The 27,756-nt window shown below is 42.5% G+C and overlaps 1 protein-coding gene, 2 long non-coding RNA genes, 2 other non-coding genes and 1 pseudogene across 5 annotated transcripts; 2 read left to right on the top strand and 4 right to left on the bottom strand.

Annotated features, from left to right (window-relative positions):
• The first annotated feature begins 294 nt into the window (after nt 1-294).
• TRNAR-CCG (transfer RNA arginine (anticodon CCG)) lies at nt 295-367 on the top strand. Its single transcript has one exon. It is a non-coding gene; the product is annotated as a tRNA-Arg (tRNA).
• A 337-nt stretch (nt 368-704) lies between these two features.
• On the bottom strand, nt 705-6,174 carry LOC138984899 (uncharacterized). Its single transcript, XR_011462142.1, has 3 exons — nt 5,980-6,174; nt 4,935-5,055; nt 705-3,644 (listed from the first exon to the last, which is right to left on the bottom strand). It is a non-coding gene; the product is annotated as an uncharacterized lncRNA (long non-coding RNA).
• On the bottom strand, nt 4,446-4,542 carry LOC138985159 (U6 spliceosomal RNA; annotated as a pseudogene).
• Nucleotides 6,175-6,503: 329 nt separating the features above from the next.
• On the bottom strand, nt 6,504-6,609 carry TRNAL-CAA (transfer RNA leucine (anticodon CAA)). Its single transcript has 2 exons — nt 6,572-6,609; nt 6,504-6,549 (listed from the first exon to the last, which is right to left on the bottom strand). It is a non-coding gene; the product is annotated as a tRNA-Leu (tRNA).
• On the top strand, nt 6,506-11,660 carry LOC106701293 (uncharacterized). The gene is made up of 3 exons (XR_001351773.2): nt 6,506-6,795; nt 6,957-7,198; nt 9,876-11,660. It is a non-coding gene; the product is annotated as an uncharacterized lncRNA (long non-coding RNA).
• A 955-nt stretch (nt 11,661-12,615) lies between these two features.
• On the bottom strand, nt 12,616-26,946 carry TRIM27 (tripartite motif containing 27). The gene is given in 10 exon segments (XM_070361342.1): nt 12,616-13,113; nt 13,116-13,445; nt 15,073-15,099; nt 16,793-16,825; nt 16,945-17,037; nt 17,040-17,059; nt 18,899-18,921; nt 22,701-22,931; nt 24,862-24,957; nt 26,143-26,946. Coding segments are annotated over 10 exon segments (1,536 nt in total). The 5' UTR covers nt 26,563-26,946; the 3' UTR covers nt 12,616-12,850.
• Between the last annotated feature and the right edge of the window lie 810 nt (nt 26,947-27,756).

The raw sequence follows: 27,756 nt of genomic DNA on the forward strand, positions 1-27,756 counted from the left end.
AAAGTTCTTTTTATGCAGTGCAAATACTGTGATTTCTAAATATGGTTGGGGGAAGAAAAATCTGTTAAGCAGTCAAAGTAGTGGAGGCAAAGGAGAGGGACAGAATTGATTTAGAGAGATTGTGTGAAGATGAAATTTGGGGCAAGTAGCCTGACCATTACCTAGATTTCTGAAAAAAGAAGATGCATTCCTTCTTCCCGTTTCAGTTTAGTTCAGTCCAGTCAGTAGAAAGGCCCCCGCCCACGCCGGTCTACATAACTTTTGTACTTTACGTGAGAAGGGTCTCTCGCAGTTGGCCGCGTGGCCTAATGGATAAGGCGTCTGATTCCGGATCAGAAGATTGAGGGTTCGAGTCCCTTCGTGGTCGGTTTTTTTCCATTTGCTGGTCTGATTCCCTGCCAGGTTGGAGAGGTTTAAAATCTGATTTGTTTCCTCTCCTCTCTTGATGCTGTTGCCCGGTTGTGAGTGAGTTCAATCAATTAATCGGTCAATTCGTTCTTATTTAACAATTATATATTGGAGGCCTGATGTTTGACGAGTGCTATAGGCATGAACGAGGAGGGACTAGCACGTGTCCTCAAGGAGCTTACTTTCTACCGAACCCGACAAATGAAATAAACACAGAAACAAAATAACTAAAACTTGTTTCACGTCCTATGAAAGAAATAATTTATAGGCTGAAATAAAAAATTAGGGATGGGGGCTTCTTTAGACGGAATTTTATTAATCCTGGCTTAAGGAATAATAGTGCTATGATATAATAGCTCGCTGAGAATATGAAGGCACTTGGTCTTTACAAAGCTGAAATACTGAACTTTTGAGGGGGCAGGGATCACTTAAAAAATCAACTAAATGGGGAAATGGCTAGCTAAATTTCTGGAAACAAATATCTGACTAGGATTTCTATAATTGTAGCTCTGAATGGTTTGAAATAGATGTTCTCCAGATTTTCATTAGCTACCATAAATATAATTGCCTCTACCTCCTCCCTTTAGAAAAGCATAAAGGCAGAAGCCACCAAAGGCTTTTATTCCAATTGAACTGTACTCTGGAGCAACTTTTGTGTAGTCATGAACCTTTAGTTTTTAGCAAGAGCGCAAATGCCACAAATGGAACTGAAAACTATGGTATGATCCAGCAAACTCCACTTCTGGGTATATATTCAAAAGATTTGAAAATAGAGTCTCAAAGAGATATTTGCACCCATGTTCATAGCAGCATTATTCACAATAGCCAAGAGGTAGAATGAACCTAAATATCCTTAGAAGGATAAATGGATGAATAAAATGTGGTATGTACCATGGAATATTATCGTCTTAAATAAAAGAAAGAAATAGACCTTGAGGACATTATTCAAAGTGAAATAAGCCAATCACAAAAAGACAAATACTTTGTGTCCATTGACACAAGTGTTCAGTTCAGTTCAATTCAGTTGCTCAGTTGTGTGCATCTCTTTGTGACCCCATGTACTGCAGCACACCAAGCTCCCCTGTCCATCACCAACTCCCAGAGTTCAGTCAAACTCATGTTCATCAAGTTGGTGATGCCATCCAACCATCTCATCCTCTGTCATCCCCTTCTTCTCCCATCATCAATCTTTCCCAGCATCACGGTCTTTCCAAATGAGTCAGTTTTTCACATCAGGTGGTCAAAGTATTGGAGTTTCACCTTCAGCATCAGTCCTTCCAATGAATATTCAGGACCCATTTGCTTTAGGATAGACTGGACGGATCTCCTTGCTGTCCAAGGGACTCTTAAGAGTCTTCTCCAACACCACAGTTCAAAAGCATTGATTCTTCAGTGCTCAGCTTTCTTTATAGTCCAACTCTCACATCCATACTTGACTACTGAGAAAACCATAGCTTTGACCAGATGGACCTTTGTTGGCTAAGTAATGTCTCTGCTTTTTAATAAGCTATCTAGATTGGTCATAATTTTTTTTCCAAGGAGCAAGTGTCTTTTAATTTCATAGCTGCAATCACCATCTGCAGTGATTTTGTAGCCCCTCAAAATAAAAGTCTGCCATTGTTTCCACTGTTTCCCTATTTGCCATGAAGTGATGGGACCAGATGCCATATCTTAGTTTTCTGAATGTTGAGTTTTAAGCCAACTTTTTCACTCTCCTCTTTCACTGTCATCAAGAGGCTCTTTATTTCTCCAAAGATACATAGTCCAGATATACCTGTTTAAAGGAAGCAGCACGTAACCATTACCCCTCAGAATTCAGTTCAGTTCAGTTCTGTTCAGTCACTCAGTCATGTCCGACTCTTTGCGACTCCATGAATCGCAGCACGCCAGGCCTCCCTGTCCATCACCAACTCCCGGAGTTCACTCAGACTCATGTCCATCGTGTCAGTGATGCCATCCAGCCCTCTCATCCTCTGTCGTCCCCTTCTCCTCCTGCCCCCAATCCCTCCCAGCATCAGAGTCTTTTTCCAAGGAGTCAGAATTAGGAAAACAATATTATCCTTTAAGGAAGGATAATATTTACACCACTGGCATGGTCAAGCAGACATTCCTATCTTTGTACAGGTGCACATTGTACATTAAAGAAGGCCCTGTCAGACAGGGACTATGTTATGTTCAAATTTTCTTGTGCAGCCTTAAAAACTTAAATTCTATTCCATCATAGAATATATGAAATAATCAAAAGTACAATGGTGATTACCATTTTATGGGAGGGAGGTAAAAATGACAGTTGTTTAATGGATACAGAATTTCAATTTTGCAAGATAAGGGTTCTAGAGATCTGTTCCACAGCAATATGAATATTTCTAAAACTACTGAACAGTACATTTATAATGGTTAAGACTTTTTTTTACAATAAATAAATATTCGTTAAAAAACCAGTTGGCTATAAATGTATGGGATGATTTCTGGATTCTCAATTGCATTATATGTCCGTCTTTATGCCATTACCATATCATGTTGGTTACTATAGCTTTATACTAAGTTTTGAATTGAGGAAGTCTGAGTTCTCCGCCTTTGTTCTTCTTTTTCAAGATTTTTGTATGTTCATATTGCAATTTGGTATGAATTTGAAGAATGGCTTTTTCTTTTCTGTAAAAAAAGTTGTTGGAATTTTGATAGAAATGAAATTGAATCTGTAGATCACTTTGGATAGTATTAACATCTTAACAGTATTAAGTCTTCCTATTTAGGAACTTGGAATCTCTTTCCACTTATTTGAGTCTTCTTTAATTTCTGTCAGCAATGTTTTGTAGATTTCAGTGTACAAGTCTCTCATTTCATTGGTTAAATCCATTCGTGGGTATTTTATTCCTTATGTGCTATTATAATTGAAGTTGCTTTCATAATTTTCTTTTCGGTTTGTTCATTGCTGATATAGAAACACAACTGATTTTGTATGTTGATCTTATACTCTGCAACTTTGCTGAATTCATCTATCAGTTGTAGTTTTCTTGTGATCATGTCATGATATTGCCATCTGTAAGTAGAGACAGTATTACTTCTATACTTTCCATTTGAATGACTTTGATTATTTTTCTTGTCTAATTGCTTGAGAATGATGTTAGCTGTAGTTTTTTCTATAAATGTTCTTTATCATATTGAAGAAGGGCATGATATTTTAAGTGGTGAAATACAGTTTGCTTCTCACCTCATGTTCCATGAAATGGAGATATCTGTAATAAAAATGTATGAAGTTGGGTTAAAATAGGAATACTGTCATTTCAAGTGCTACTTTTTTATATCATTTATAAGAAATTGAGGATATTAGAGCTGATGAGTTAACTGACTTCTCTAGTAAATTTCATAGAGAAATCAGACTTGTACTATGGCTTTCCTAGGAACCCTCTGATGGTAGACCACACTCATCTCATTTTTAGTCAGACCTCCATATCTGCAGGTTCTGCAGCCATGGATTATAACAACTCCATATCAAAAATATTCAGAAAAAATATTCCAGAAAGTTCCAAACAGGAAAACTTGAATTTACCATGCACCATCAACTATTTACATAGCATTTACGCTGTACTAAGTATTTAATCAAGAGATGATTTAAAAGTATAAAAGAGAATGTGTGTAGGCTATAAGCGAATAATTATGCCACTTTATATGAGACTCAAGTATCCACGGATTTGGCATCTGTTGGTGGTCCTGGAACACCATGGATACAAAGAAACAACTGTATATCCACTCATCAATAGGCCTGTGTTGTAGTGGTTATAGTTTGGTCACATTTGGACCTACTTTCTATATTGGGTATTCCACATTTTTTTTAAGTATCTTTTTTTATTTCAGCTGGAGTTATCCATAATTTAGTTGAATTTTTAACTTCACTTTAAAAATCTTAGACTTGCTTTATGCTAGTCAATATTGGTTAGGTCGATCATATGAAATCAGTTACTAGGATGAAGCTTATCATTCTAAGAATAGCTTAGTCAAACCTTCACTTATTGATACTTTAACTTTTAATTTCTTGTCAAATTATGGAATGCTTCACAAATTTGCGTGTCATCCTTGAGCAAGAGCCATGCGAATCATTTTCAACTTTAGTATGTGTGCTGCCAAGGCGAGCACCATTCTGCATTATTTATTCACATTTTAAAAGCCAAACAAGTCAGGCACTCATTCCCGATTACCTTGCAAACAATTTTTAGCTAGTATGCAATCATGTGTTTTCTAAACTTTTTTGATATACTTAACATCTTTTTCTGAAACAGAAAGCAGGGAATTATGAGAGTAATACAAACAACTCTTTTTACAAGGGAAGTCTCAGAGTAAATGAATACTTCCAATATTTCACCTATCTTCTGAGTTTCAAAGTTTTCAAATATCTACAGGCTTTAATTTTTAAATAAACCAGCTTTCTTTTCACCCACCTAGTCTCTTACATTTTGACTATTTCAGGATAAAAATCAATGATCAAACAAGTACAGTCATGAGTGGTCATAATGACAGAAATACATTACCATGCATATATGAATCTTCAATAGCTGTCATTAGTCTTGGAATCTGGGATATGTATATTCTTCTCCTGAGAGATAAGGAAATCCTGGAATATGGTGTTCCTGAGCAGAATCAGTCATTTGACTGGAATATAAGCAACATAAGGTATAAGTTTATTTTACGAGTTTAAAAAAATTAAATTTTAATTCTATCCTATTCCATTTTATTTTTATACTTTTACTGCCATGGCTCCAGAACTGCATTCCTTGGTACATAAAAAGCACTCATGATATACTTGATGGAAGAATGGTGATTAAAAATACCCTAAATGTCTAGGGGGAAAAAAAGTGGATAAATGAAATAGACTATATCTATCCTGTGTACTTATTTGCAACATTTCATTCTAAGGAAAAAGATAGTGTTTACACGGAAAGAGCCCAAGATACATTAGGTTTAAAAAAAAAGTCAGAGAATGGTATACTTCCTATGACTTCATTTCTGTAAAAACAAAATATTTATATATTATATATACATGAATTCAGAGAAAATAGGAGTGTACAAAATATAATAAAATATTGTTGGTGGTTAGATTTGGAGGAGAAGAAAGGTGTAACTTTCATATTTTATTCAGGAGTTAAAACGGCACTCAGTTTTGACTAGGAAACAAAACAATAATTATTAGATGCCAGCGAGGGTGTGATTGTGCCTAATTTACAAAGGAAATGTTTGAGAACTAATTCATGACTTTTGAACACGGAGAGACCATGTTCAATATAAAATAAATAGATCTATATTAAAATCCATAAATTTATATATATTTATAGACCCATAAAATCCATAAATCTATATATCGTTAATTTCTTATAAATAATATAGATCCATAGATCTATATTAAAATCAATAAAAATGCAATCGATCTATATTAAACATCTATATAAAATATCTTTGCAGACAGCAGTGTGCAGTGGTAAAGAATCCTCCTGCCACTGTAGGAAACTCAAGTGACGCGGATTCCACCCCTGGGTGGGGAAGATCCCCTAGAATAACAACCCGCTCCAGTATTCTTGCCTGGAAAACACTATGGATACAAGGAGCCTGGAGGGCTGCAGTCCATGGGGTCCCAAAGAGCTGGACAGGACTGAACCACTGAGCACACACGAGCACTAACGTGAGCCACAGGTGAGTGGGCTTGGCAGGGAGTGCTGCAGGAAGTATTCACGGCCGGGCCTGTCTGGGAAGAAGCGGAAGAGCAACCAGGAGAAACAGGCGGGGCACCGGACCACGCCCACTTTCTTCTCCAATACCAAGGGAAAGGGAACTATCTGAGTTCCAAATCTCGCTATTTTAACATTTCCTCGCGCTGTCTCAGAAAAACCAACCTCTTGTACTCTCCCGTCATTATTAATCCTTCGCCCCAAATCTCGTGACTTCCAAAAATATCGCGATGTTTCAACTTTTACTATTTTTCGTTAGCAGTCCCTGTGAGAAATTTTTTAAAGTCCGTTTTTAACACTGTGTTGGTAAATTACATACGCATATTGCTCTTCTCAATATATTTTGTTTTAGAAATTAGAAGATGGAAAAAAGGAATGTGTCAGAAGTGGGATTCGAACCCACGCCTCCATACGGAGACCAGAATCCCCAAGGTGGGGAAGCTTCGCTTGAGTCTGGCGCCTTAGACCACTCGGCCATCCTGACACCTCGTGAAAAACAGAAAGATTTTCCACTAAAATAGATCAGCGTCTGTGTGACGTATAGTCCAGGAAGAAGTTAACTTCCGGATCGAGACTAAAAGGCCACCCGTGGCTTGAAAAGGAAAACAGCTTATGTTTCTGGAGGGAAGGAAAGAAAGAACCGAACGACGTTTATAGCCCAAGTCACTTGGTAGGTTTTCCAGCCTCTCATCTTTACCGAAACCCTGAGCGTGGTTTTTGCCCCAGGCTTATTTTTGAAGACAGTTTTTGAGGAACAATAAAAATCCAACAAAAGCCCCAGATATTATGGCATAGACCATTTTATTGTCTCTGATTCCTTTTCGTCCCCAGATATGCCTTGCCACTGGAGAAGTGTTTGTTTGGGGCTCCGAAAGTGACGGCCGAGGAACAGCCTTGGAAAGTCCTGTAGGGCGACAACTCCCGCCGATGCAAGACTTGATGAGACCAGTTTCTACGCAAGAGCTTGACCTGTCCCAGGTCCGGAGAAACTCAGTGTGACACGCTTGCTTCCCGACCTTCCTGGTCACTCTCGGATATTCCTGATTGAAAGTCTCCGTGGCGTCCATTGCCAGGTAGTAGATAAAATGGCGATTTTTAAAAGGGATGGCGGGGTGAAAATAAGGGGAACGTGCCACACTTCCTGACTCAGACTTTTTCAGCTCTTTCTCAGCTTTGTGCAAAGTAATATGAGCTTTGAGTCTGGAAGGTCACATATTTTAATGAAACCTTGAAGGGCAAAGAGTAAGAAATTATTCTTCCAACTAGGCTGAAAGCGAAATATTTTCAGATGTCCGTAATTATTACCTTAAATTCTACAAGTGGAGTCACTAGATCTTTATCCAGTTTAATTTAACTTTATATTGGAGTATAGTTGATTTACAATGTTTTGTTAGTTTCAGGTGTACAACTCAGTGATTCAGTTACATGTATACATATATCCATTCTTAAAGTTTATCCAGTTTTAAAAGCTTTTAATACACACTGCCCACCTACCTCCCCAAATTCTGAAGCAATTTAGTCATGTCTCGGAGAAGGCAATGGCACTCCACTCCAGTACTGTTGCTTGGAAAATCCCATGGACGGAGGAGCCTGGTAGGCTGCAGTCCATTGGGTCGCTAGGAGTCGGACACGACTGAGCGACTTCCCTTTCACTTTCATGCATTGGAGAAGGAAATGGCAAGCCACTCCGGCGTTCTTGCCTGGAGAATCCCAGGGACGGGGGAGCCTGGTGGGCTGCGGTCTCTGGGGTCGCACAGTCGGACACGACTGAAGCGACTTAGCAGCAGCAGCAGCAGAATCATGTCTGACTCTTTTTGCGACCCCATGGACTGTAACCCGCCAGGTTCCTCTGTCCATGGTTTTTCAGGCAAGAATACTGAAAAGTGAAGTCTCAGTTGTAGACTCTAGCCTACCAGGCTTCTCCGTCCATGGGATTTCCCAGGCAAGAGGACTGGAGTGTGTTGCCAGTGGACTGCAATTTCCTTCTCCAGAAAATCTTCTGGACCCAGGGACTGAACGCACATTACAGAAGATAACCCAAAGATGACCAACAGAATACTGTGATTAAACGGTTAACAACAAAACATTTTGCTGGGTGACACAGTTTTATTAGTGAGGTTCAATATTCATGTTTCAAGGATTTTTATATTCTTCTCTAAATTGCTTACCCAGCCTTTGAGGTGTTCATCCTTCCTTGAATTGTGAAACTCATTTTACGAAAAATAAACCCTTCTGATAGTCTTTATTTACTAAGAACCCAAGAAGAAATTTCTTTTACTAATAAGAATCCTATTAAGTCCCTTAAACACTACTTTCCATGTATAGAAACTATAGATATAAAACTCTAGTTTTATAGTGAGCTATAAATTTTACAAGGTTCTTATGTGAGTCTTTAAAAACCAAACTGTGGCCCACATTTAATGTGCTTATAATGTTACCATTGCTAACATTTACTTTTATTCCTGGTCATTTTTTAGTTCCATCTCTTTCTTCCTTTATGGAATATTAAACTCCTGATATTTTGATTTTATGCTTTAAATGATTTGAAGTACTTTCTGGAATAGGTAAGGTATAATTAAATATGTAAACAATTTTACAATTTATTAACAATGCTTACTGGGCAACAGATCTTCCCAGAGGCCAGTGTACATTTTTTGAAAACACCTGAATGAAGGATTTTGAAAGGCCTCAAAATTTAAAAGGGTGGGGCTTACCTAGTGGTCAGTAGTTAAGACTCTGCTTCTACTGTGCAGGGCACAGGTTCCATCCCTGACAGGGGAACTAAGATCCCACATGCCTCGGGGCTCAACAACAAAAAAAATTTTCAAGAGTGGAGGGGACTAAAAAAAGATGACTATGTTTGCTTATACCAATTTAAAGAATAGGATTTAATTTCCCACCTTGAAATTAATCTCTTCACTGTTTTATGTGGAAATGTACTTGGGGCAATACTGTTATATTTAAGTATTGTTTGCACAATGTAAAATCTAAGGTATTAATGCTTTATTAATATTCTAGCAAAGTCAGTTCACCTAGAATAATCTACACTGGTTTGACTGAACTTTCTCATTATTCTTTACAAAGACCTCTCAAAGAAATTACCGGGTTAAAGGAGGTGCAAGAGTGTAGTGATTTAATTGCATAATCAAGTCAAAATTTATTGCAGGGCCATGTTAGTTTGTACTAACCTCTCAACCTCAAGAAAAAGTGCCCTAAGGAAGAAATGCAGATCTAGGCTTTCCGTTTCTCCTGACCACCATGGTTGGCACTGAGGTCTCCTGAAAGCACAGTGTTTCACTTACCCACAAATGGTCTTTTGCCTCATCCCACTATTTCATGTTATTTTTTTCTCCTCTTAATTGACTTTATTAATTTTTCCAAGGACAGAGTTAGGTTCTCTTGTATTCTCAACAGTCAAGTTCATCTGGGGCACCTAACACTGTTTAACTTTTTTTTGAATGAATGAATTGTTGTCATGCATTTGTGAAGAAGCAACCCACAAATCATTGGTACACTAAGAATCTTTCTAGTTTTGCTGGGAGATGTGTGATTTCCATCCATACTTTGGTCACGATCACTGATGAAGATGTTAACAAATGGATCTATTTACTATATGCTAGCTCTTGCTCTTACTTTCTTAGTGCTTTTAAATGTTGCCTTTAAGGCAACTGTCATGTGCATTCTCTCATCTTGTCAACTGCGTATCCTAGATGGCAGTTTCCTTTCATTCTCTGAAACTTTCCCTTCTAGGCCTTGTCTGCTCTTGGGGAAGATGCTCTTCTGTACCCACCAGATCAGTATCAGAAAAAACAAGAGCAGCTGAAGACAAACACAATTTTCCTGAGGCAACAAAAAAACAAAAGAATGAGTGGTTGAAGTACCACTCAACTTCAAATGTAATATGTAATTAACTTCAAATGTTCTAAGGACCAGAGAGGAACCAAAAGAACTGGATCCCATGTTTGCATAAAGGGGTCCATATTGTGACCTGATGAATTCAAATGCTTACCTTCCTGCAGATCATTTGCAAAGTTCATTTAACTTCATTCAAAATGACAGGTTAAAAAATGTTCTTTTTAATACCTCTAAACCCACCACCCATAAGAATCATAAGATAAACAGTACAAAACACATCAATTCACACCCTCCTTCTCTACCCTGTCCTACACGTGGCCCACTGGTAACCACAAACCTTTTGTCCATATCATAGAAAGGGTACTGTAAAGTATACAGTCTTTTTGAGACATTTTCCCATTCAGCATTGTTAGTAATATTCAGTCTTGTAGTATATCCCAGTTCAAATTGAAAGTAGCTTTGCTGAATCCAAAGAGGTTGCTTACCGCTGCTCCAGCTGCTGCTGTTAGTAATAAAAATTCATTAAGATGCTGCTCCTATTAGCACTGAGTCTACTGGAGATAAAGCAGATCCAGTGTGAGACCTTTTGTTAGCCTGGAGACAGCTCCGTCAGTCAAGCAGCAAGGATCAGGGAATCTTTCCTAGGGGCACATTTTCTTGGGACTGGTACCAAGAAAGGTGCCCTCTTTATGGGCTCTTATTCTTCATCCTTGTCCCAGTGGACTATATTAAGTGAAACTGAAATGCCATTCTGACTGGGTCTCTTTACGCAGTTTTCCAGTTGCGAATTCTTGAATCTAGAATAGACAGACTTACTGTTAAAGGCAGGTATCCCAGGTCAACAGACTGGCATCCCAAGGCCTCAGTCTCTACCTTTCCATGCACAAAAGCATAATCCATAGATATTGTGAGGCAGGATATGATGTACGTGGACATGTATTTCACCTCAGTCTGAATCCTGGCCCTGTTGCTTCATAACTGTACACCTTGGATAAATCACTACCCTCTCTATGCTTCAATTTTCTTGTGTAAAATAAAGGCAACAGTATCCACTTTATCTTGTAGGGTTGTTAAGAGCATTAAATAAGCCATTGTACACAAAGCACTTCATACTATGTGCTAAGCACTGCTCTATATCTGTGTAGTAGTATTTTATATACATAATAATATATATGTTAGCACATGTATTTATATCTATTGAGACTATTCAGCAAAAGCTAACCTAGCCTCATGGAAGCCCCTCTCTGTAGCTCCTGGTTATTTCTCTTAAAACCTTTGAATAAATACATGTATCAGGACATATCACCAATGCATGATCTTCAGCCATGAACTACAATGTTGGGTACAAGACTAAGACCACAAAATCTGTCGTCTTGAGGTCATGTCCAAAAGCAGAAAAGATCGAAAACCTCCTGGAAAAGAGCTGTCCTCTCAGCCTAGTTTTCCCCCTCAGAATGTGGTGACCTCCATGACCCTAAGGGCTTAGGCCGCTGCTTCTGAGGTGGGAAGCAAGCTCTGGGCGCTCTGATCTATACCAAGCATCGCTGCACACCCACTGTCAGTTATAATAAGGACTTGAGAGAACACTTTCCCAGAGAAGTGACAGGATTCGCCAATACAAAGCTATAGGCTGTGGCAGTCCAACACTACTTTCTAAGCACCAGTAGAAAGTAGTGACATGGTACTGTTTTATCATCCAGTTGAAAGTAAAATATTGACCAGAATGAGATTCTCAACCCATAGAGGAAATCAACACCATTAACCATGCCTCCTCCTCCAATATCTATGAACCCAGTCCTACCAAGACCCAGAAAACAACAACAGTGTAAACAACATCCATACTCACTTTATTTTTAAACAGAGGAGCATGTACCCAAAGAAAGAGAAGACTAAGAACCATCATGGGGGCTTACGCTAGTGATCTGCCTTGACCTTCCGACCTCAGAATGCCTCGTGACCCAATGGCCATGGGGATGGAATAGCCCCTTGATGTACATACATTGGAAAGGTAAACTCCCCCTTCCCTCGAAATAGAAGGGAAAATGGAGACAAGTCAATGAATCCCCTGGAATATTGCCCCAGAACTCTTCCAGGGATAGGGTATGACTGACCATCAGTCCACAAATGGAAGTGGGAGGGGAGGTAGGAACAATGAGTGGTGCTGAGCAGAAAATAATCCCGGATGATGTGCATCCAGGACCAGGATACACTTTTCATTAGAATGAAGGGAGCTGACAAAGCCCTCAAAAAGATAGAGGCAAAGAGCACATTGGTTAGAACATTATAGCCTAACAGAGGTGGGGCTATTTCCCACCATTACTGTAAAATAACTGTAATCAAAACACATACAGGCCTCTTTAATGGAGTTAATAAAACTACAGCAGATTGAGAATCAGGAGTAGAGGTACTAATCCCAAAGGAAAAACTGGGACAAAGGGATCCATGCTGACAGGACTTTATAGCCCAACTGTGGGTTCTCAGAAAGAAGCCCTGGTTCAGAAATGACAGCAAATACCCATGATCACTATATGGGGCTGAGCCCAGGTGAAAGTATCTTGAATGGCTCTCCTAACCCAAGATTATCCATATTCTTTATCCCCTCCAGTAATGTGTAAGACCAAGAAGTGTGGAACACTGGAGGTGGACATCTGGTTTTTATTTCTGGGCAATCTCGATAACTTATTACATCTCACAATTTTCGTGGGAAGGGAGGGGATGGCAGAGAACACAGACATCCTGTCTTGCACTGCAGGGCATGGAAAGTAGTAAGAACATCCAGCTGTGATGGGCAGGAAGTGGCAAGGCAACAAGATGCCTCATGCCTGGGGTGGGAGTACGGCCAGCAGCCCTTCTGGCCTGAGTTCACCTCCTCAAGGGGAGGTCTCCATGGAATGACCATGATTCCCAACATGGCCAGAAAACCCATCGATGCCACTCATGGGGCAGATGATCAGAGGAGCTGCGCTCTTCCCTCCAGAGTAACTCAGGCTGAAGTAGGGCCGGACAGGCCCACAGAAGGTAGCATGAGAGAAAGTAAAGGTGTGACACCTCTCTGTCACGTTGTAGAAAGAGACCTCGCCAGCATCATAGTCCAAGAAAATCCCCACCCGTTGGAGAGGGGTCCGCAGGGGAGGGCAGTCATTGGGGAGGTGAGAGCCCAGTATTCTTTCCCATACCACAAGGACACTGCCCAGAATCCATTCTGGGGGGCCGAGGTTACCCCGCCTTTTCTGCACACTGAGTCTTCACAGACACCTATGGTCCACTTGGCTTTATCTCCCACCTCTACCTCCCAATAGTGTCTCCCAGCGATGAAGCATGGAGAGCCCAAGACACAGGGAAACAGATTGAACCGCTCAGGGTTGTCAGGCAGGTCCTGCTGGAGGTAACTGTACCGCACTTGCCGCAGGTTATCAGAGAGGATCAGGCTGGGGTAGGCCGTGTCTGGGTCCAGAGTCACATCCACTGCAGAGAAACACAGGGGCAGAGGAGGATTAGCCGAGCACCAAGACAGCCCACTCTGAACACCCAGCTTTTCTCCTATCCCTGAGAAGAGAGTAAGAGCTCTCCAGCAAAGACACATTCATTTTATACATTCAAGTCCACCCTGAAGCAGACATTCCCAAAATTACTGTTTGGCTTAGCTAGTTATCTCATTTAGCTAGGATATATTGGAAGTACTGAAATTTTTACCTCCACTTGCTTTTCCACATTTTAAACCACAATATCCGTTATAAGCTGAATTTAAGGTTTTCTTAAGTGTATGTCCAACCCCTTAATCCGAAAGCCTCAGGGGCTGGAACTTTACAGTATTTAGACAGACACGGTGTGGTGTAGCACTCTACAACCAACACTAACAGATCTGCTGTGAAACATACAGATATTCATATTATGTCAGATAAAGACACTAAATAATGCCACATGCATCTGACAATCATGTGGTGGTTTCCAGTTTTAAAATCACTGACCTATTCTCTCACTTGTTCTTCATATCTTGTTCAGAAGGAAGATTCCCTAACATTATCTCTCTGAACCATAGTTCAGGTAGGCTGACTGTCTCCCACAAAAGGCTCATGACAACTGGTGGAGGTGACCAAGAACCTCAAGGCACGGTTCTTGGTTCAACAATCTGTTCACAACAGTTGCCCATTTATTCCCTCATGTCATGGGTAGACCTCATACCTCCAACCAGACATTTAACTCTAAGGGTAGGTCAGTGCTCTTTGGTTCCCTCTACTGTACCCAGTGCAATATTAGGAAATGCAAGACATAAGCAACATATTCAATCTTGAAAGAATTAAATATGGATCACAACCAGGGGACATTAATGAAAGAAGACCTGCTGTTTGTAGAGTTTCTCTGTTCATGATAAAGAAGGAAATGGCAACTTGTTCCAGTATTCCTGCCTGGAGAATCCCATGGATGGAAGAGCCCAGCAAGCCCCAGTCCATGGGGTTGCGAAAGAGTTGGACACGACTGAGCAACTAACACACATGTTGTTTGTCCATGAAGAAGATCCCATGAAACAGAAGGTGGTCAAGTGAATACAAACCTCAGATGAGCTTGAGATCATAGATTTAGCCACTCTGTGAACCTCAGGTGAAGGTGATTGTCAAGGGGAGGGAGAGTTTCAGCTCTAGATCTGAGCCATAGAGAAGGGACAATGGCAGATTTTTCCTAGACTTTCCCTAGCTCTCAGAATAAGAGGCAAGTTCAATCTTTTTGGAAGGATGCTTTTTGTAAACCACACACTGCCCAAGGCTGGGTGGGCACAGCAGTGGACCAGTGTACTAGCAGTGGCAGTGCGCTAATTTTTGGAAACCACAGTTTCAACTCTATAATCCTTCCTAGCACCTGAATTCAATTTCCTCATATTTCAAAGGTCCATGTTTTCAGATCTGAGGCATTTGAGGAAGCAAATATTACAAACACATAGAAATAACAAATTTTTGTGATTGTTATAATTTTTTAAAAAATAAATGTAACCTAAAGAATTCAAATTAAGGCACTTTCCAAAATCATTCACAATAGTAGTTAGGTTGATAAGGATTTTTACTCCTTTTTCCAAATGGTTTTGTCTCCTATCACCCACCTGAGTATAACTGGGCCTCTCTCAATTCTGAAAAAAACAAAAGAGAAAAGAAGTTATGGAAGTTATCTGTGATTTGTAGAAAGTACCCAACAGAAGGAGCTTTAGGAGTCATCATAAAGCAATGGTTTCCATTAGAACCCCTGCTGTCAGTCCTGCATTCATTTCTTCATACAGCATTAAGATTCCATCTTCCAGCCAAGAGCTCAAAGGGAAGAGGGGTTGGGAACTTTGAGCATAAAGATAACACAAGCTCGGCACTGGAAGCATATGGGGTCAAACTGAGGCAAGATTAAGGATTCCACTCCTCAGTGGGTCAGCTGGCTCTGCAGGGAGAGACATGGTTCTAAGTCCACATCATACATAACTCTTGGATTCATAAGCTACCTGTTCTAGGGGTGTGTGGTTCAAGTGACACCCACTACCAAGCTGGGGCAAAACACCACCATTTACAGTTGACAAAGCATTTTCACAGGTATGTTCTCAATGGGCTACTTAAGTGCAGGAGAAGAGCAGGAAAAATAAAGGAGAGTCCGATCAAGGAATGTCGTGTCTGAGCTAACCACTTTTGGTATTAAGTGTTGTTGTCCCTGTTCTGCTTGTGAGCATTCCCTAAATCCATGTTGCCAGATGTGAAAAACGTATGTATCTGAAAAGATGCCATACAAATAAAGTTTTATATAGAAAATTATAAAAATTATGGGGACTTGTAATTTATAGTAAAGATGAAAAGTGATTAAGTACATATAAGGGTTTCAGATTATATCAAGCTGCCTAGGAATTTCAGCATTTTGGGCTGAAAACAGCCATATGGGCTAAGGCTTCCCTGATGGCTCAGTGGTAAAGAATCCACCAGTAGTGCAGGAGCCGCAGGTTCAGTCCCTGGGTGGGGAAGATCCCCTGGAGGAGGGCATAGTAACCCACTCTTGCCCTGAGAACCCCAGGGACAGAGAGGCCTGGCAGGCAACAGTCCACTGGATCACAAAGAGTTGGATATGACTGAAGTGACTTAGCATGCACGCATATGTGTTACATGCTTATAAGTTACCATGAGCAGAAAATGTTATATTTGAAGAGTGCCCTTTTAATACCTAGAGTACTTTGTTTAATAAATATACATGAAGGCTCCATTCTAGAACGCTTCAGAAATTGTAAGTAAACCTAATCCTTACAGCCTTGTAAGGTAGGAGCTATTATCTTCCTCATTTTACAAATGAGGAAAATACAGTGTAGAATGCTTATCAGGTGGCAGAGGTGGGCCCAGGACCCAGGCAGCCAGACTCCTGAATCCCTGTTCCTACCCAGGTTCCTGCCCTCGAGGTGTTGCCTCAACCAGTGATGCTCAATTCTTCCTCCTCCCGGTCAGTACGAGTGCCCACATGCAGCAGAAACTTGATAAATTATAACTATAAATACTAGCTAAAATGGAATATAGCTAGAATAGTTTCTCTTGATTCTCTTTCTCAATTAAAAATAATTTTTAAATAACCAAATTAATTCTGCATTAATTGTTGGATTGTATATTTTTTTCTTCCATTAATGTAGATTGAGAAATGAGTGTATTTAGTTAAAAGACTTCAAATTGGAAAAAATTAACAAAGCCAAAAGAAAGATGTGAAATATTAGGGGAAGCCAGCCATTTCCCATTTCCCATACTCTGGTGCAGATGTTTATCTTTCCAGGAAACTTTAACATCAAAAGTCCATTAAGTAGATAAATTTACCTTGGATTTTCTCCATATCTGACTGCATTTTTTCTATGGGGAGAAAAGAAGATATTCAGTTTGCATTCCATTATCTAGCTGGAAAACACTTCCTCTCAGGCAATACAGTTATTCAGAGCATAAACCCTCAGAGATCCCTCTTCTCACATTACCTGTGAACTGCTTCAGACTCTCAGTCAAGAACAGACACTTCTGGGCAAAAATGTGGATTTTCTCTTGCAGGTCTGGAGGTGTGATCCAGGGTTCGGAATCCTGATTCTTTCAGCCCTACGTTTAAAAAAATCCATAGTGAATCCCCCACTCCCACCCAAACTTCTTTCAGGGTCTAGGACAAAGCCTGGGCTAAGCTGGCCAGTCAGTGGATTGGTGGACACTCTTTAATAGAGCCAGTAGAGCCCTTTTCCTATTCTCTTCCTAGACTGTGATCCTCTGGACCAGAATAGGGGAGTCATCTTACCTTCATATTCTCCCACAGCATTAGCTTCTGGCTTTTCAAATGGCATATGCCCTCAGAAAGATTCACTGAATTAAACTGAATATAAGCCTGACCTTGCCAGAAAGCACTAGATTTCATGATCAAGTCCTTGATATTCATGGCAGGCAATGACCCATAACCCTCAGGTTCCCAAATATGGCAAGAATGACATTTTCAGACAGACGGGTACTCTCTGGACAATATCCAGTTACCCACCTCCCCCTCAAAGGGTCTCTGGCAAACACTGACTGCTAATTACACACCCAATATCCCTTCTCTCACCTTCCAAATTTTACTAGGTTCATGCCTGCCTAGTCTGAATGTGACTAACCTCTGGCCAATGAGAGCTAACAAGTATCTTGCACTAATTTGAGAAGTCTGCTTAAAAAGGAATGGAATGTGACTTATTTCTTTCCTACTGGTTAGCATTCTAGGAAGTTTCTTGGGCTGTAAGAATGAGGAGCATAGCTTATATATGGCAGAAGAGTAAATGGAGAGAAACCTGAGAGTCTGATGATAATCACTGGAGCCACCAAACCAGCCCTGGGCTAGCTATCTGCACATTTCTTTAATGGTGGCAGAATGTTTTAGTTATGTTTAAGTCAAGTCAAAGATTAAGTCAAAACTTTTTCAGAGTCAAACCCGAACTTAACATTCAAAGATGCTAGAACCTAAAGGATCTATCTCTGTGTTAGTTCAGAACTAGACTGACACCAAAAAGTAAAAGCAGCAAGTGAGGGCAGTATTTGTTAGGGCCAGTTGGCAGGGACTAGTACCAGTTCTAGCTCAGTACCATCCCATCTCAGCAGCCCTCAAAAAGCTCAGCTCTATCAATAATTCTATTCACAAGGCCCTTCCAGCCCATCTCCTCCTCCAATGCTCTCTCACAATCAAGCTGCACTTCCTCTGAAGGGTTTTCACCCTTCAGGGTTTTACTTAGCTTCAATGTTCAGTTTCCTCAAAGTCAGGCTTTACCCCAGTAGGCATTCCTACAACAAACATTATATTCCCCAAGGTCTATCCCATCTGTCCTTGCCATCTAACACTGAAAACAATTTAATTGTGGCTTCTTGCCCATTCTGGGCTTTTCCCGCTTGGTCATGTTCCAACTTCCAGGTAGCTCTTCCTCACTGTCCATCTGATGATACAGTAGAGAAATAATAAAAACAAGAGCCAGAATCCAGGTAACTCATGACTCATTTCTGAGCTGGTCACACTTTTCTTAGCCTGTATTTTCTCCATTACAGAAAAAAGAGAACCAGAAACAAAGACAGAGATAACAAAAGAGAAAGGATTCTGAAACAAAAACTATAAAATACCCTTGCACTTTGCCCGAGGCCCTGTGCCTCCACCCTCTCCACAGACGTGTCCTCATAGACTACCAGCACCTTCTCAAGTGGGCCCCCACTTCACTCCTCACCCTCAGTATTTGTCAATAATTCCTTAGTTTTACTGAGAAGAGCTGCAGTCCATCTAGTTCTTTGCACACTAGTGACTCAGTTCGGGGACAGACAGGATATGTGTCAAATTTGGTAAGATGTCCTCAGGCTCTGGGCTCCTTCCAGAGTTTCTAAGTATGAGGGAAAGTCTACTTAGGCTTGATTTAGCACTGGGGAAAGAGAAAACTGTACCTGCTCAATGTGTCCCCGATGTCCTACAAGAGAAAGGAAAATGAAAACCATGAGAAATCATTTATAATATCCGTTTTCTCTCATAGATGTTTGTTAGAACTGAGCTACAGGCTGGCCCTCCTGGGCAAAACCAGGGAGACAAGGAGCACACACTGTGTAAAACCTGGGCAGAGGAAACTGGGATACACACTATTTGTTATTCCAGCACCTTCCTGCATTCCCATCCTGCACGCTGGTCAAAGATCTCAAGATTTCAAATCTACTAACTCAAGCATCTCACTCTTGGACCACAACTGCCTACCTGCCTGCCCAGCTTGCTTTCTTTGACCTATTATTGTGTGTGTGTGTGTGCGCTAAGTTGCTTCAGTCGTGTCTGACTCTTTGTGACCCTATGGAGTGTACCCTGCCAGGCTCCCCTATCCATGGAATTCTCCAGGCAAGAGTACTAAAGTGGGTTGCCATTTCCTCCTCCAGGGGATGTTCCCAACCCAGGGATCGAACCCATGTCTCCTGCACAGGCAGGCTGATTCTTTACCGCTGAGCTACCAGGGAAGACCCCGATATTGCCTTAATACAGGCTAATTATTTTAAAAATATCTCTCCACTTGGGTTTCCCAGGTATTGCCCCATGATTAAATTCAAGCTTACATTATGTCTCCTTCTAAATACTTGATATTTACTTTCTTTATTGGTGGTATGTTATAGCTACTATTTTTCCTTTTGTAATTAAAAAGTAATCTCAAATGACATTTTGAAATTAACATTCCAGCCCTTATCGAACTCCCTCTCAGATTTAGCATCTGTAGATAATTATTGTCTAAATTACCTTTCACTATGATAGCTGCCAAATGATCATTTTCTTGCCTCAAAATTCCTTGTACATTACTTAGTCGACAGTCTACTGGAAGGAAGAATTTTCCCTTATTTATTATTAGTATGGACCCATCAATTCCTACTTTATTCAATGGGTTATAACTCATCACTATTCTTAATTATTTCGGTGCTCAAAAAATCTGAGACTTGGTCAGAGAATCTGTCACTTTTTTCCTATCTCTTCTCATCCCATTCTCCCCATTATTATCTGGTTTATCATTCCAGTGTTTCCCTTGCAAATACCTGCAGATACATGTATTTTCTAATTATCTCTTCTTTCTTACACAAAAAGCATAATCTATATTTTGCACTTTGATTTTTTTCACTTCCCAATACATTATAGAAACTCCTCTGTATCAGTTATACCATAGGTATCTTCCTTTTTCTTTTTTTATAGTTGCATAACATTCCTCTGTGTGTGTGTTCATACGTTAAAATACAGTTAGACAACAGTGGCCATCTTGCCCTGTTCCTGACCTTAGTGCGAATGCTCTCGTTCTCCACATTAAGATTCAGTTTACTTTTCAAATGACTTCTACCATGACCACTCTCCCCCATGGAGTCCACAACTTGCCCTCTTCTTTCTCTACTTTTCTTTATCATCTAGTTTTGATTTCATGGTCCATGTGTTCAGAAATATTCTCACAAATACCTTAAAAAAATAAGCAAACCCATGGTTGCCACTGGGTAGAAAGGGATGAGGAGTGACTGTTTAATGGGTATGAGGTCTCCTTCTGAGATGATGAATGTGTTCTGGAACTATACAGCTGTGATGGTTGCATAACATTAAGTTTACTAAATGTACCAAGTTGTACACTTTGAAATGGTTAAAATGGTTAATTTATGTTATGTATTTTTTATCATAATCAAAAAGCCAGAACAGGGGGAGTTCCCTGACCGGTTCAGTGGTTAGGATTTTGTGCTTTCACTGCCATGTGCCCAGGATCAATCCCTGGTCAAGGAACTAAGATCCTATAAATAGTGTGGCTAAGGCCAAAAACAAAAAAAAACCTCTCACATCTTGCAAAGCCCTAATCCTGGATGAACCCAACTACCAGCTTTCCCTAGGCCTGGAACCAGAACAGTCACAATCATAGAATGCAAAGCCGGGACGGGAAAAAGTCACACAACTGGACAAATTCTGATATAAACTGACGTTCACTGACCAAGTAACTCAACTACGTCTTGCAAACCAATTTGCTTTCCCATACTCTGAAACAGTAATTTCAGAACTTTCCCACAATCCTCAAACTCATTTTCTCTAACCCCTGCTCAATGGCAGCAGAAGAGGATAGAAGCCAAGACGTTTTTGCTACCAATCCTCACAACCTGCTGCATCTACCTGTCCCCACCCTCCTTTCTTCTTATACAACAGAGGATACTTCAAAGCTAAGTCCCTTCTACATGCTTCAGTACCCTTCCTTCTGCCTTCTCAGAAACAGTGCATCAGAGATGAGTTCATCCTTAGAGCTTCAGTAAATTTTCTTCACCTGAATCTTTACAACAGATGCTCCTCTCCACATTTTTTTTCCCACATTTTTTAAAAAGATATGTTTAACTGGTTTCTTTAAGCATCCTCTCCCCATAAAGCCCCACAATTCGACCTCATCTCCAAGTATTTTCTTTATGTCTCTTTCATAGCCTTATTTATTGAAATAGTCATTTACTCTCACATCTTCCATTCACTTTGTCACTACAACTTCTCCTCATGTGGCTCCTGCCCAGACTGCTCCACTCGGGCAGCTCTATACAAAGTTTATCAAGGATGCTCATGTTTTTAAACCAAATGGATCTCAGCCTTCATATTATTTCACCTCAACTACATTAGACTCTGTTGTCCACTCCCTCCTTCCAGAAACATTCTTCCTCCCTGATCACATATTGCCTCTCTGGTAAACTGTCTCCCCTGCAAGCTCTTCCTTCTCTCTCTAGCTATTAAATATTGGTGTTCATTAAAGCTCAAGATTAAGCCTTCTCTTTTTAATCTGAAGTAGGAGTTGGTGAACTTTTTCTAAGAAAAAGGCCATACAGTCTCTGGCACAACTACTCAACTCTGGTGCTACAGATAATACAAAACAAATAAATGGGCATGGCTATGTTCTAATAAAAATGTATGGACAATGAAGCTTGAATTGTATGCAATTTCACATATCACAAAATAACAAACATTCTTCTGATTTTTCTTCCCCAACTATTCAAAACTAAAAAACACAATGAGCTCGCAGGACACAAGTGGTGGGCCATAGTTTCTTGACCCTAAACCCATCAGCCTCTTTTTAATGGCAACACTGATGATACTTGTTTGTTCACTTCTTTATCATATGATCTTGACATCAGAATTTAAATTTCAGGAGAGCTTATTTATTCACTTAATTCCACTGCTTGACCCAGAACAGAAAATTCATATGCACTGAACGAACAAACAACAAACAATCAGCTCATTTCCTGTGGTCTTGCTGGTCTGGGTCTACTGCAGCTTTATCACCCATACAACCAAGATTAAATCCCAAGACTGCTTGGGCTGACCACTTCTTGTGGTACTTGTTATTTTGTGGTTGTCATAGTGCGCACATACATGTTACAATTATAGGATACTGGGGTGAGGATAATCTTTAAATGACATGTGGGCCAAATTCCTCATTACATGAGTAACTGAGTTCACTGAGGCCCAGAGAGGTCAAGAGCCTTGCCTGTGATCAGACCTCTTATCAGTGCAGGACAGGCTTGAGCAGGACAGGTCTTTCTTCCTTTTGACCTTTCCACGACACGGTGCAACTGACTGACCCAAGTTGGGCCAACCAGGGCTTCTATTGTACATTTCCCTTCCAACATGCCCTTGCTACAATCAGAGTTTCAACAAGGGAGTAGGGGGCCCTGGATACTGCTTGGCAGAGCAGGAGCTGTCTTGGCAGGGGGCTTTCAGTCTTACCTGCAGGAGCTCCCTGGTGGGTTGCTGCTGCTTCTCTTCCAGCTGGGCAATCAGGTTGCTGAGGTGGGAGATGTTGCAAGAGAACTGAGTGATGGCACCATTGATACTGTTGTAGATGGCCAAGTCTAGCTCCTCAAGACGGGCCAAAAGGCGATACTCATGCTCCTTCAAGGAGTGATACAGCTGCTCAAACTCCCAAACAATCTTCTCCCTCTCCATCTGGGTCAGGCTCTGTGTAGACCACAGGGAAGGGCAGTGAAGAGAGGAAAGGCTGCTTCTAGAGCCCTTCACATTTCTCCCCTGTCTATCTACCCCAAGACCTCATTATTTCATCCCAGTATACTAAAACAGGCATCTTGTTCACTCACTTATTCTTTTCCAGTCTTTATCGACTGGATATACAATGGCAGAGAACTGAATTACCCCAGTGATAATCAAGGCAGTCTGAAAAAAAAAAAAAAAAAAGCCACAGTCTCTGCTCTCAAGGAACTCAGTCAAGTGAGAGTCAGGTTCATGTGATACATGTCATCATGGCTAGATAAGCAAAAGTAGGGTGACAGCATTCAGTAGAAGTTGATACAGTTCCCAGAAGCAGTGTTCACAAAGAGTCTTGAAGGATGACTAGAAGTTCACTTTATGGTCAAAGAACGGGAGAGCTTTCCAGGCAGAAGAAATGCCATGGGCCAAAGAATGGAAAGGCAAATGATGGGGTCTGGCTGGAGCACATGAGTGCTTGTGAAGACGGCAGATAAAGTAAGAGATGAGAAGCCTGGCAGGACTTCACTGCAAGTGGGAACCACGAAAGGCTGTCAGAGAAGTCACATGATCAGATGGGTGCCCTGTGGAGGATGGTTTGGAACATACAAGCAAAACTTCTACAACAATGCTCACATAATAACCTTGATTAGTTTCCTTAAACCTTTCACATGTAATCCATTCCCTCAATCTGGCCTTCTGTCTCACTGGCTTTGAGCATAATTCTCTACTGGCACAGTTTGTTTGCCAAAGGTTGTCTGTCCTTCCTTCACTTGTCCCAACTGAGGGACTCCACAAAAGCTTATTTCGGAATAAAGGGTCAGCAAACTCCCGTGTTTACTCCCTTGGAGTAAAATTTTATTGGGAAACAGATCCACTCATGTAAATGGTGTCTTTAGCTGCTTTTGAGCTACGACAAGGGAGCTGACTGGTTGTGATAGAGATAGGGGCCACAAAGCCAAAAATATTTACTCTCTAGTCCTTTACAGGGAGAAGGCAATGGCACCCCACTCCAGTACTCTTGCCTGGAAAATTCCATGGATGGAGGAGCCTGGTAGGCTGCAGTCCATGGGGTCACGAAGAGTCGGACACTTACTGAGCGACTTCACTTTCACTTTTCACTTTCATGCATTGGAGAAGGAAATGGCAACCCACTCCAGTGTTCTTGCCTGGAGAATCCCAGGGCTGCCATCTGTGGGGTTGCACAGAGTCGGACACGACTGAAGCAACTTAGCAGCAGCAGCAGCAGTCCTTACAGAAAGGTAAGGGACTATTTTTTCCAGAACAACCACCCTCTCCCCCAAATATCCTTACCACAAAGGCCTTGGGAAACTAGGAGAAGGGAACAAAGAGAAAAGTTCAGAATAGAATCATTGCCAAGAAAAAGAACATTCCAGCAAGAAGCAACAGTCAAGTTTATGGAAAGCCACTGTCAGCATCTGTCTGTAGAACAATACAAAAGGCCACTAACCAACGCCCAAGATTTTCACCTGGATCAACCCTGATCTGCACAAAGCTAGCAGATTAAACTTTTGCTAGGTCAGATCTCCAGGGGTTTTAAAGTTGACTATTTCATCCTTTTCCCCCCAAATGTGGGAGCCCCTTGGTTCTCCAGGTGAATTCCCAACTGCCATGTAAGGTTGTTCCACCCGTACCTATTAAGTTCTGGGTGATCTGACTGCACAAGGTTAAGGGAAGTTTACAAGTCTTACAATATAAAAGAGTGACCAACAGAACTGATATTAAAAAAAAAAAAAAACTTCAGTCCCGAGGGTCGCACGAGAGTTGGGTCGGCAGCGAGTATCCTGCAGCATTTCCCCACTACCGCAGCAGCAGTCACGATGAGTTTGCCCCTCAAAAAAAAAAAAAAGAACTGATATTATCTGTGAATTCCCAGGAACCTCACCAAGAGTTCAGCTCGAGCCTGCTCTCCCTGTGCCCTTCGCCTCTTCTTTAAGTCTTTCACTCTTTTTAGGTGGTCCAGCTGGTTCTGAATTTGCTCCTGAAAAAGCAAAAACAGGTGTACAGTTCAAGATAAGGCAGGCCTTAGCACCAGTGTGACTCTTCTGCTTATCACCTGTGCAACCCACATTCATGATGCCAAGTTCTTGGTGACAGCCTGTCCTTGGATCACACTGCCATCACCGTGGCACCACATCTCTCCTTTGGTAGTTTGTATCTTTAAGTTTGTATCTTAAATGGTGGGTCACCTACCTGCCTTTGGAAGGATACCACATGGCTTAGTCGAAAGGTGAATGGACTGGAAGGCTTTAGTTGTCGAGCTTTCAGGGACGGGTAGGGAGAGAAAAGGAGGACTTCTCCTATTTTCCCCTGGTGTGACATGAGCCAACACCACCTTCTCAACCTACTAGAGTATTCAGTGTGAGTAAAATCGTAATTTTGAAAGCACCATAAATGTTCAGTGAATAACTTTGCATGAATGTACTCACATTTACACATGTACATAATTGTGTGCATGTTCTTGCAGTCCTCAAACACAGATTATGTGCACGCCTTGAATGTTGTCTTACAACTGTTTTATATTTAATACTTTATTCCCATGTTATTGTTGAGCTGTGCCTATCTGTTGGTTCACAAGGGGATCCACACAGCATTTTATTTCACTCAGTCTTCATAAGTCTTATCTCCTATGAGTCTCACAGTGGTTAAATGACTTAGGCAGTAAGGAACTTGTTCTTTTCCGGGAGGTTCTAGAAGAGGACGGAGCACAGGGAAGTGCTGGGGGAAAGGAGAGGTGATGGGCATCTATTTGATGTGAATACAGCCAGGCAACGTCCGACTGTGTTTTGTCTGAGATCATCTAGGAGCCAACAGGAATGCGAGCGTCTCTGAAGCTTGTCGCTGCGTACGTGGTTTTACAGTTATCTTATATACAGTCAAGAGGGGTCTCCATGGGCCGTCATGTATAATGTGCCCGTGAGAGGGTAAACACAGAGGCACATAACGCAATGAGGGTGGGGAGACTTCTGGCTTAATCAACAGCTACAGGTTTTCCTCCCAAATCTCAGTGCCGAGGCTCTGGAGCGGACAGAGGAAATGACGGCTGTGAACCACACGTCCGGCTCAGCCATTTTCTAGGCGGAAAAAAGGAAGCCCCTTTGGCTCTCTCCTCCCTTTGTCCGACTCGCGCTCCGGCCCCTCCCCGGCCCGCGCGCCCGGCCCTCACCTTGAAGCCCTCCACCGCCTCCTCGAGCGGCAGCACGCTGTGGCCGCGGTGCTCGCGGGAGCGGTCGCACACCACGCAGATGGGCATCTGGTCCTCCTCGCAGTACAGCTTCAGGGGCTCGCGGTGTTTCTCGCACACGCCCATCTCGCCTCCGGGCCCCGACGGCCGCTCGGTGCGCAACTGCTTCACCAGCTGGGTCACGTTGGCCAGGTGCCGGTTGGGCCGCATGTGCCGCTGCGGGAAGGTCTCCCGGCACTGCGGGCACGACACATTGGTCTCCGCCGCGCCCCAGCAGCGGGCGAGGCAGGCGCAACAGATGTTGTGGCCGCAGTCGAGCATCATGGGCTCCACAAAGTACTGCAGGCACACGGGGCAAGTGGTCTCCTGCTGTAAGCACTCGGCCACGCTCCCGGAGGCCATGGCGCGGGCCCGCGGGGGCGAACGGGCATGGGCCCCGGTGCCCAGCCCAGCGCGGAGCCCAACTCGACTGCGCTCCCTCCTGTCCGCTGTTTCTGGGCGGTGCGGAAAGGCCAGCCGGGCTGACGGAGGGCGACGCCTCCCGGGCCGATCCCAGACGCGCCCGCGCGCTGGAACCGCGGGGTGGCCGGGCCTCTCCCTGAGCCGCTGCGCCCGGCGGAGGGAGTATGGGGGTACCGCGGCCCCACCGAGCCCAGCGACTATGCGAAGGGACAGCAAGATCGCCGCCGATCGGACTCCCGGAGCCTGGCGCTCAAAACACGCAGGACAACGTGGCCGCGTCGGAGCGGATCCCAGCGGCCGCGCAGGCCCCACCCCTGCGCGAGCGGAAGGGGCGGCTCGGGGGCGGGGCTTGGGCCGGACCTCCTGCGTGAGGCTGGAAATTCCGGCCTCAGGCCTGGACGGTTTCTTTCACTGGGAACCCGGGAGGCCTCGCCGCCGGCGCGGGGGCGAAACGCGCGGACAGAAGCTCCTTGGCTACGGGGTCCTAGAGGCAGGTGGTGTCCGGGGCGTGCGGCGGGGTCTGTATAACCCCTGCCTGCCCGCTCCGGGCGCCCCCGCCGAGCCTTGGGCCTTGGACCTGGATCCCGGGTCTTTTGTTGGGTTTCCTCTCTGGTGCCCAGGCCTCTGCCGCGGCGAGAGAAAGCTAGCTTTGTGTTGGTGTGGGAAGAAGAGACATCTGGCTTCCCCGGTAGGCCAGAGGGCTGGGAGTAGCCGACTCAGCCCCACCCAGTCTGTGAGGAACTTTATCAAACAACCCCATTGACAGGCGCTCGCAGTTCTGTTTCGTAAAAGAAAGGCTTAATTATTAGATGAAAATATTTCTGTGACAGAAACAGGCAAGCCCAGTTCTGCTACCTCCTACTGTGCCTAAGCAAAGTGGTCTACCATTCTGAGCTTCAGTTTCCTCTCTGGTGAAATGGGAGTAATTATACCCCAGAGAAGAGGGAGACTTCCGTACAACTTTTTAACCCTAAAGAGGTTTACCATTAAAATAAAAAAATACCCACTGCCTAGAACTGTACTGAATAGAACTTAAACATACTTGCTCATTAATAAAATACCTACTGCCTAGAGCTGTAGTGAATAGAACTAAACAGGCTTGCTCCTTCCCAAAGTATAGGGGGAATGATAATC

This window comes from Bos mutus, chromosome 23 (assembly GCF_027580195.1).
Source record: "Bos mutus isolate GX-2022 chromosome 23, NWIPB_WYAK_1.1, whole genome shotgun sequence".
Taxonomy (NCBI): Eukaryota; Metazoa; Chordata; class Mammalia; order Artiodactyla; family Bovidae; genus Bos; species Bos mutus.